Source organism: Adiantum capillus-veneris, chromosome 1 (assembly GCF_014529385.1).
Source record: "Adiantum capillus-veneris isolate H3 chromosome 1, ASM1452938v2, whole genome shotgun sequence".
Classification (NCBI taxonomy): Eukaryota; Viridiplantae; Streptophyta; class Polypodiopsida; order Polypodiales; family Pteridaceae; genus Adiantum; species Adiantum capillus-veneris.
In genome coordinates this window covers 110,638,502-110,647,553 of record NC_140931.1, presented here as the reverse complement: position 1 = coordinate 110,647,553, position 9,052 = coordinate 110,638,502, and the positions used below count along the sequence as shown (strand labels likewise).

General features: G+C 42.9%; 2 protein-coding genes and 1 pseudogene across 2 annotated transcripts; all 3 read left to right on the top strand.

Moving 5' to 3' along the window:
- Window positions 1-2,553: 2,553 nt before the first annotated feature.
- Window positions 2,554-3,478, top strand: LOC147465355 (uncharacterized). Its single transcript, XM_086488200.1, has 3 exons — window positions 2,554-2,619; window positions 2,733-3,236; window positions 3,293-3,478. The coding sequence occupies exons 1-3, from the start codon at window positions 2,554-2,556 to the stop codon at window positions 3,476-3,478; spliced, it is 756 nt and encodes a 251-aa protein (XP_086344326.1).
- Window positions 3,479-3,495: 17 nt separating this feature from the next.
- Window positions 3,496-4,202, top strand: LOC147465354 (uncharacterized). Its single transcript, XM_086511580.1, has 3 exons — window positions 3,496-3,559; window positions 3,637-3,719; window positions 3,834-4,202. Exons 1-3 carry the CDS (start codon window positions 3,496-3,498, stop codon window positions 4,200-4,202), a joined length of 516 nt encoding a protein of 171 aa, XP_086367706.1.
- A 2,532-nt stretch (window positions 4,203-6,734) lies between these two features.
- On the top strand, window positions 6,735-7,521 carry LOC147465353 (uncharacterized; annotated as a pseudogene).
- Window positions 7,522-9,052: the final 1,531 nt, after the last annotated feature.

The window sequence follows — 9,052 nt, the reverse complement described above, 5'->3', positions numbered from 1 at the left end:
ATGGTGTGAATTAGTCTACTTAGAGAAGTCAATTGTGGGTAATCTTTATTAGTTCTAATTTGGTTTAGGAGTCAAAAAGTGGGTCTATAAAAGACAGATGTTACTTTTACAAAACCGAGTCGATAGTATTAGTATAGAGTAACTTCACCAGCTTATTTGTTCCCCAGGTGTATCTAACATATCATGGCTTACAGTCAAGACCAGGTTTTTGCCATAGCAACTGCACATCTTCTTCTGCCAAGCGAATCTACTCAGAGATCAACCTTACTCCGTTATGAACGTCATCTATTTCTGCAATTAGGAACTTCTGTTTTCCAAACTAAGTGGTGGACATATCAGGGCTGAGTGACGCGAGGACCCTTTGGGGTCGCGAGCATTTCAGAAACAATATTAGTTTGGCGATGGTAACTGAGGCTCTGGGTCTAGGGCCCCAGTATTATTACATAGAACATTCAATGAAGCAAGGTTTTTCATAACGGTTATACCTGCAAGCTCAATTCCTACCTCCTCATAAGATTTTTTTTGTATCGTAGTTATGGCCATCCACTAAGAGGATATTTTAACAGTACACCTCGCACCCCGGAGTATGGGGTAGTCTTGGCGACTCGTATCCTACCTTTATCCGAGCGTCCAAACACATGTTTTTACTGTGACTATTTGTGTGATCATGTAATGGGCGGCTTAATTGAGATGTAGATGAAGGGATCCCGTTTTTTTTATAAAATACCAGCCAGGCTTTTCTTTGTCCAATTTAAGAGCCGAGTCAAGTGAAAGAACTCATGTAATTTTGTGTGTGTGTGTGTGTGACCCCTCTTCAATGTGCTTGATTCCTTCAACCTCTTTTAATGTCATGGCCGAGTTTTAGATCTATCTACACAATTTATAGGTGCTTTTGAATTCTAGCATTGGCTGATTGTCTCGCAGCTAATTGATTCCCCTGCACTACCAATTTCTTGCAGATACTTGCTTCATTCAGATCCAAAATCTCCTAAGCTGTTTCACATGCGGAGTAGCAGAGGGAAGTCAAGCTCAAGCATGCTTTCTCTGAGACCAATTGTGAGGGCTCAGCCCGCGCTTGCATGTGTGCAATAGGCAAGAGGGAGAGGAACACAACAAAGGAGGAAGCACTACTCTGTAGAAGGAGAGAGTGAGTGTGCTTCTTTGTTATGTATGTATAAAGAACAAGGGTTAGTGAGTGAGTGAGTGAGGATAGGGAGAAAAGGTCGGGTGGCCACGTGCCTTTACCCCAATAGTTACTTGCATCCATAATCTCAAGCACAAATGGTTGGATCAACAATACCTTAAAAGGGTTTTGTTAAATCTACCTTAACCTTATTAGAACTACCTTAAATTAATGTTACCTTAAATGGGTGCCTTTAAATCTACCTTAAGCTTATCAAAATTATGTTGTTTCTCCTTACCTCAAGTGAAGGTGTTTCCTTGAGCCTTTGATTCATCCATCATAGGAAACTCTATCTTAGCATAATTCTTTATGAATTTACGATAGTAGCATACAATCCCTTTTTCTTGTTTTTGGAGAAGATACCATCCCTAAGAAAATCTGAATTGCTTCAAGATTTTGTAGGATGGGGCCATCATAATATTGCATCTACATTAGGTGGATCCATTTGAAGGAGATGCCATGCACCAAGTGGTTGATTTCAGATTTCAAGAAATCCCACTTGTTGAGCTTTGCATAGAATATGAACTCTCTTAGCAATTCAAACACCAACTTGAGGTGCTAGAATTGCTCTTCTTCAATAGCATTGTAGATGAAAACGTCATCAAGGAAAATAATAACAAATTTCCCGGATTACGAGAAAAAAGGTGGAAGAAACTACACCCTAGCCATTCGCATCCTCACACATTTCTACTCCAAGAAGGCCTTTAATAAGTAGGCATACATCTACAAATTACATGTTGACCATTGGTCCAAGTCACCTCAAGCTTATCCTATCCTCTTCAAGAGCAATTTTCCATACTTCAACATCCCCCCTCAAATTACAAATTTTGCATACCTCATGTCCTATACACCCATTGTTTTAGTAGTGCAGAATCACCCATGCTAACAATGATTGGGTCATCCTTGACAATGCTAACATAGTACAGTAAGGGAGACAAAAACAAACGACCATTTCTTGTAGTTTCTTTGTTCAATGCTAGTGTTGCTACAACATTTACTTCTTCATCCCAGTAGGTGCCCAAAACGGGTTTTTCCAGTTGGGATTAGTGTGAATCTCTGTAGATGCAAACCAAACTTCAGGAAGCAAATCGGAGGCGAGCCTAGCGGTCTGGCGTGTGTCAGGACAGTTGGCGGCACTTACTGGTCGAGAGGAACGCGTGTGTTTGGCTATTTTGTGAGATGCTGGATCTTTTTACTCAATTGTGGCGACATGGTTCAGTCCGTTTTCGCTGCGCACGCAGGCTGCCGTGCTAAATCTAACCGGGTACAGGTAACATGTGCTGTACTTTTTGTTTTATGGTGTCGATTTTCTGGTGAGTTCATGTCAACAGGCTGAGAGCGTCCTGTATTGTGCTGCATCTTGTTGTTTCATGCAAAGGCCTATGGTTCGCCTCAAGGCAAAGGCCCGATGCAAACAGCATGCAACTAAGGGGAATGTAGAGGGCTGTTGCAGGGGGCATGGAAATGAGGGGAATATGGAGGCCTGCTCTGCAGGGAGCACACAAGTGAGGGGAAGGTGGAGGCCTGCTACAGACAGGATGCAACTAAGGGCAATGTAACAAAAAAACGAAAAAGGCAGTCATTGCCAGCTGGTACTAGCAGGACTGAGAAGCCGAAAAGCTGTAGGGTTATGGAGGTTAGTGTCACGGTATCTGTAGGGGGTTGCGATATTGATGTAGCTTTGTTAGATTCTATGCATGCATTCCTCGAAAGGGAGACAATTGTTGGTCTTTGTGCTGTTGAAAGAGGCGACACTCTTTTTCACTTGCACTTCCAGATGGTGATGCGGCTTTGGACTAGCTCCTTGGTCGCAGCAAATAGGAAAGTGAAACAGTACTTGGGTTGGGATAAGGCTTTGCCTACTGGTGGGATGGTGCTTTGCCGTGCTTTGAAACAGCGTAATATGCATACCTTTGAGGGTATGCTCGGCTACTGCTTGAAGGACCAAGACCAGCCGTATTTTCGAGTCGTGATGCACAATATTCATGCAGACGAGATTAACAAGGGAATAGAGTTGTACAGCTTGTATGGCAGTGATGACTTGAAGAAAAAAGTATGTTTGACGCCTGCAAATATATTTGATAGGACATATATGTTTTGGAAGTTTAGATTGGGACATCCATTGGGAAACGATTTCTTGTCTACTGTGCACAAGATGCTAAAAACTGGGAAATATTATCCGTTGTCGGCGTGGGTGACACCTTACCAAGGCCGGGGGATGCAATTAGGCAAGACGAAAGCTCTTTGGAGATGCATGGTTTATCCATCAACCACAACCTACCAAGATGTCGCTAGTATCTTCATCAACAACGATGAGCATAGTACAACTTACCCACGTGCCGACTGGTTCCACTCCCGCTGACAAGGAATTGAGAGGTATGGTCATCAATATGCATAGGAATGATTTTGATTTTGCACTTTGCTAACTATCAAACATCTTCTCAACAGTCCAGCGAGCGTGCGAACTAATCACGAAGATGACTATAGTGAACAAAACGGAGCGAGTTCGCAAATAGGCGATGAGTACATCCCGTTGGTGCATAGTGTTGGCGTGACAACAGTTGCATGATACAATGTATTGCTAGTTTATTCTAATTGCTTCTATTTCTTGCATGTGGTGAGACTAAAAGTTTCTATTCTGTGAATGTAGGGTAAAATGGACCAGATGAACTTGGTGGACTCAATGACAGAGACGGAAGTAGACGAGTCGTTGGATGAAATTCAAGATCCACGATTGGACAAGGTCGAGGAGATGGTGACACAAATTTTGCACGAGGTCTCGAGGAATCAACCGGAGGGTTATCGAGCTCTTCGATCTGATGTCCTGGATGCAATAGATAGATTAAAAGACGCAATCGATGAACGTGAAACAAATGTCGCTGATATACAGGTTTCCAAGCTAGAGGAGCAAATCGCAATGCTGCGTACTGAAGTGTCAAAGTTGAAAACACAGCTCAGCAAGCTGAATGCACTGCTATGCAGGCTTGCGAACTTGCTAAACAAACATCTTGTCGACTAGATTGTCAATATCTGCTGGTCTTTTTGTGAGGACAATCTGGACAGCTGCTGGGTTTTTTTGCTGGTGTAGATTGTGAATATTTGCTGGCGTTTTTGTGAGGACAATCTGGATAGCTGCTGCGTTTTTTTGCTCTGCACCCATTTTGGTATTTACTCCCAGCACGTATTCTTTACCTTATGTAACTATGGACCTGATAACAGAATTCTCACAATCATTTCGAGTACCAGCTCCATTGTGTTGATGCAATTTTTTGATTGTGTTTAAAATTGATATCAGCGTAACAAAACGTTATGGTTGTGTCTTTTGTAATGTTGAAATACGTTTTCTACGCAAAGAAGCTCGTACGATTTGTTGATTATGTTCGGAATTGTCATTGACATGACAAATCGTTATGCTTTTCTCTTTCGTGATCTCGACATATGCTCTGCACGTGAACAAGCCCAAGCTATGCATTTTCTCTACACTCACTAAGAAAACATGGAATCTTGCTAATTAATTAATCTAAGAGTAACATACAGCCCGTGCATAATGTCCACTTCTTCCGCACCCATTTTAGATCATTTGACCTCAACCTTGATTATATGGCCTCATCTTTGAATTACAATGCCTCTTCCTCCTCATCTATACTCATACTAATTGAAGAAGATTCTATCTCTAGTAGTTGTTGTAGTTGGTGCAACTAGCTTTGGGCAGCACTTCGATTCATACTCCAAAAGAGAAGCTTTAGTTTTATCTAGCTTCTTATCTACAATAACTGCAGGGTAGAGACTAACATAGTGAAAGGAGTTTATCCACATTTTTGAGTATAAGTGTGTTGTCTTCATCATTAGGAATAATTTTTTTCAACACCTATAGTCGTTGTTATGCGTGCAAATGTCCCCGCCCCCCGCCCCCCCCCCCCCCCCCCCCCCCTCTCTCTTCCTTTTTCTAGCTTATTGTTGAATGCAAGGGTCTTGCCATTGCGGAGGACTCCTTCTGGTATTTTCTTATCTTTCTCACAAGGCATATGTGAAAACACTCTTTGTGGTTACAAATTAGACTTTGTGAAAACACGTTAGCAATGTAAACTCCAAGCCATGATGCTGTCGAGGAAATTTGATCAAAACCAAAAAATCCTTGTTTCACTTTATTTTTGTCCTCCCCTCTTTTTTAAATTAAAAAACAAATCTAGATTTTGCATATGTTACCATTAAACATGGGAAGATTTTACTTGGAACTTATTAGTTCCACTAACCCACCATGTAGAGTTCTGTGGAGAGAGTGGGAGGGAAGCAAGATGACTAGCTTGGGCATGGCGTTGGATGAGATTATAAAAATGAACAAGAAGCAAGCAAAGGGCAGTGGCATAGAAGAGCACCAGGGCGATGTGGAATTATGTAAGTGTATCATGTGAGTTCACTCTGAGGGTTTTTCTCCCAATTTTTAAATATCTAGTAGTTACAAAATTACATCCAAAAGGGGGGTTAAACAGTGGAAAACAAAAAAAGTTACAAGTTTATGAAGGAAGAGGGATAATCTACTAATGAGGAGGAACGTGTGTCCAAAGGGATTTTAAAAATACCTCTTGAATACAAATGATATAGAGAATTTTTGAAAGGTGGACCCCCGAGCATGGAAGGGGTGGGAACACAGCTAACAAAAGAATATGATTACAAAAAAAATACACTTTGTTTATATATGTTGTTTGTGATTAACCTCCACCTATGAACAAGCGAGCTAATAGCAGTGATGCCTTGCGCCATTGTTTGTGTTGTGGCCATTAGTAGCAATAAGAGGTTTGGGTGCTATCAATAGTTAAGGACGATGGAGTATTGTTGTTGACAATTCAAGGTGCGCAGTAGTGCTCATCACAATAGGGAAGCCACCCAATGCAACCAATAAAGATGCACACTAGGAGGCCGACTTGGCTATGATGTAGATGCACAGCAAGAGGCGGACTTCACACAATAGATGATGGCACTATGTGTAGCCACTAAGGACGGTGCAGGCTTTAAGGAGACCATTGATTCTCTCTCTCTTTCCATTATCCTCTTTCTCTCTCTTGGACCACCCAAGGAAGGAACTAGACTCAACTACCATGAAAAAATAAAAATCGAGGTGGATAAAATTGCACTCTACCCATTCAAGCAAATGGATGCTCACACATTTATATTCGCAAAGAGCCTTTACGTAGGCATACATCTCAAGATTACATCGTGACCATTGGCCCAAGCCATGTCAAGCTTGTCATATCCTCTTCAAGAGCTATTTCCCATACTTCAACAATATGGTAATAGAGCATCATCCATTGTGGTCATGAAAGTGGTAAAAGAGTTATAAATCAAAAGGCATAATTAGGAGCTCATAATGCCCAAATCTTGTACAAAATGTAATCAATGTAATCTTTGGATATCTGCTAAACTTGTATGTACTTGGTGATAGCTAGACCATAAATCTATCTTAGAGAACTAAAAGAGCTCCCTTTAGCTAATCAAATAACTCATCCACTCTTGGGAGAAGCTACTTGTTCTTAATAGTCACTACACTCAAAGTATGATCATCTATGCATTGCGCATATATCCGTCTTTTTCCTTGACCAATAAACTTTCTTCAGCTCCCTGCTTTGGCTTCAGCCTGGCGCATTTGCGTGATAAGTAGCTCGATTACTTCTTCCGTAGTAGCTGCGTCTTGCAGCACTTATGTTTCCAGGTCGACCCAGCAACAACCATGGCGTACTGGTGCAAGCCCTCTGTAGCCGAAACGTTAACAGACCAGAATAAGCCTTCCATTGTTCTAATACATGGCTTTGCTACCAGTGCCTTATGGCAATGGTGTGAACTGGACGTGAAGCCACTACAGAGGAACTTCCGAGTTTTTGTCCCTGAACTCATCTTCTTTGGTAATTCCACAACTAAGGGAAGCTGCAGTTGGTCTGAGATATTTCATGCTGAGATGATTGCGAAGGCCATAGAAACCATGAATGTACCTTCGGATAGTATCATAGGCCGCACAAGCTACGGTGGGTTTGTAGCTTTCCGTCTTGCACATCGCTTCCCACAAAGAGTCCAGAGAGTTGTCATTGCAAACTCAGGGTGTGCATGCCATGCCAAGATGATCAGGAACTTTTGGAGCGGACAAAAGTAAAAGTGGTAGAAGATTGCTCTTGCTGCAGTGGGTAGCATCATTTCGAACTTTGTTGTGCTTATCATACAACAGTGGGACTCTGAACCATAGCCAGCCTCACCAAGCTGCTCATGGAGCTGATTTGTCCTTGACCTCTCGCCCCCCATTAATCAGCCCGATCTGCTCTGCTCAGCCCCTCCCCTCCCAACTTTCGTAGCAGAACTCCTACGTAGTCTACCACATCGACTACCCTGCTCATGGCCCTTGATCCCTTGAACAGCAAGCGTGCTCTCTCTCAATAATGGGCCTGGTCGCATGGCGCGATATCCTGCTCGTAAGCCGGTTGCCAGCAGGTAAAAGTAGAGAGAGGAAGTTAAGTCACATCTATTTAATTCTCTCGAAACCTGCTCGGATTCTCTCGTGAACACGAAGATTGCCTCGTAAACACCACGATTCTCCACTTTGTAGAGCAGCCGCCCTGCTGAATGCGCTCTTTCGTTTTTTCAACCTTTGCTTCAGCAGTTGACCAGCCCGTTGCAGCCAATGATGGCGCGTCTCATCAACCGGATGACCGGGCTGGAATGTTGTTGAGCAGGCGTACGTGACCAGGCTCTATGTCTCTTTGCTTCCTCATACTTCTCCTTCTGTTGTCGCAGCTTCTAGCAGTGGAGCTTCGACCTCAGTGGAGCTTCGACCTCAGGACTAAATAACACATAGTATTAATGAGGGGTGCCTCTACCAATCAACACAACATTGTTTGAATTAATAATGTGTTTGCTTTTGTTTATTGGTGAGGCAGGAGAAGCGCGGAGAGCCCAATTTCGAAATGGCGGCTAGAAGCACACAAAATTCCTTTCCTTGAATTTGCACTTGGGACTCGGACAGTGTTCGGTATCGTTTTTCGAAGCACACAAAATTCCTTTCCTTGAATTTGCAAAGATGAAATTTCAAAAATTTAGAGGATTTTGCACTATTTTTCTCTATTTTGGGCAAAATTTATCCTTTTCCCCTGGCTCTCAGCCGGCATTTTAGAAATTGAAAATGGCACGATAATAAGCTGACACACATTTTTCTCGAACATTGGACTCGAGAGACTTGCCTAACTGTGTGGATTATCAGGCTATTAGAAGGCCCAACGAGAGAGAGAGAGAGAGAGAGAGAGAGAGAGAGAGAGAGAGAGAGAGAGGGAGGGAGAGAGAGAGATTGAGTTTTAAAGTTTAAACTAAAATAGTTGTGCATCTTGAGTCTTGACCTGTCTTCCTCAGCAACTATCAGTCATCCCTCTCACTCTCTCCTAAAGACACACACACACACACACACACACACACAACATTGGTTGGCCCCCCAAGTGGTGCCCTGCTTACTTTCAAATACCCCAAGGCCGACCACCCCCAGCTTCATCACCAACATCCTCTTCAGCGTTGTCTCCACCTTTCCATCTCTCTTCTTCTCGGGTGTGTGTGTGTTATTAAAAATGGAAAATGGTATAACCTTTCTTTCACCCAAGTGTGGTAGATTGGTTATGCCATTTCCCCCTGTGGCGACTGCTGCCGTCTATTGTTAGTTGTGCGAGATAATCGCCAATGTGTGCAAAGTATTGGCCGGAGGAGACAGGAGACTCTTGTAATCAGCGTCTACTAGACGTGGCCGTCGATGACTCCAACTCTTGCTCTGTGTCATGGTCTGGCTGGTTGTCAATGCCCAAGGATGGCCGCAAAGAGTGGCTGTGCATAATGGTCACTGTGATG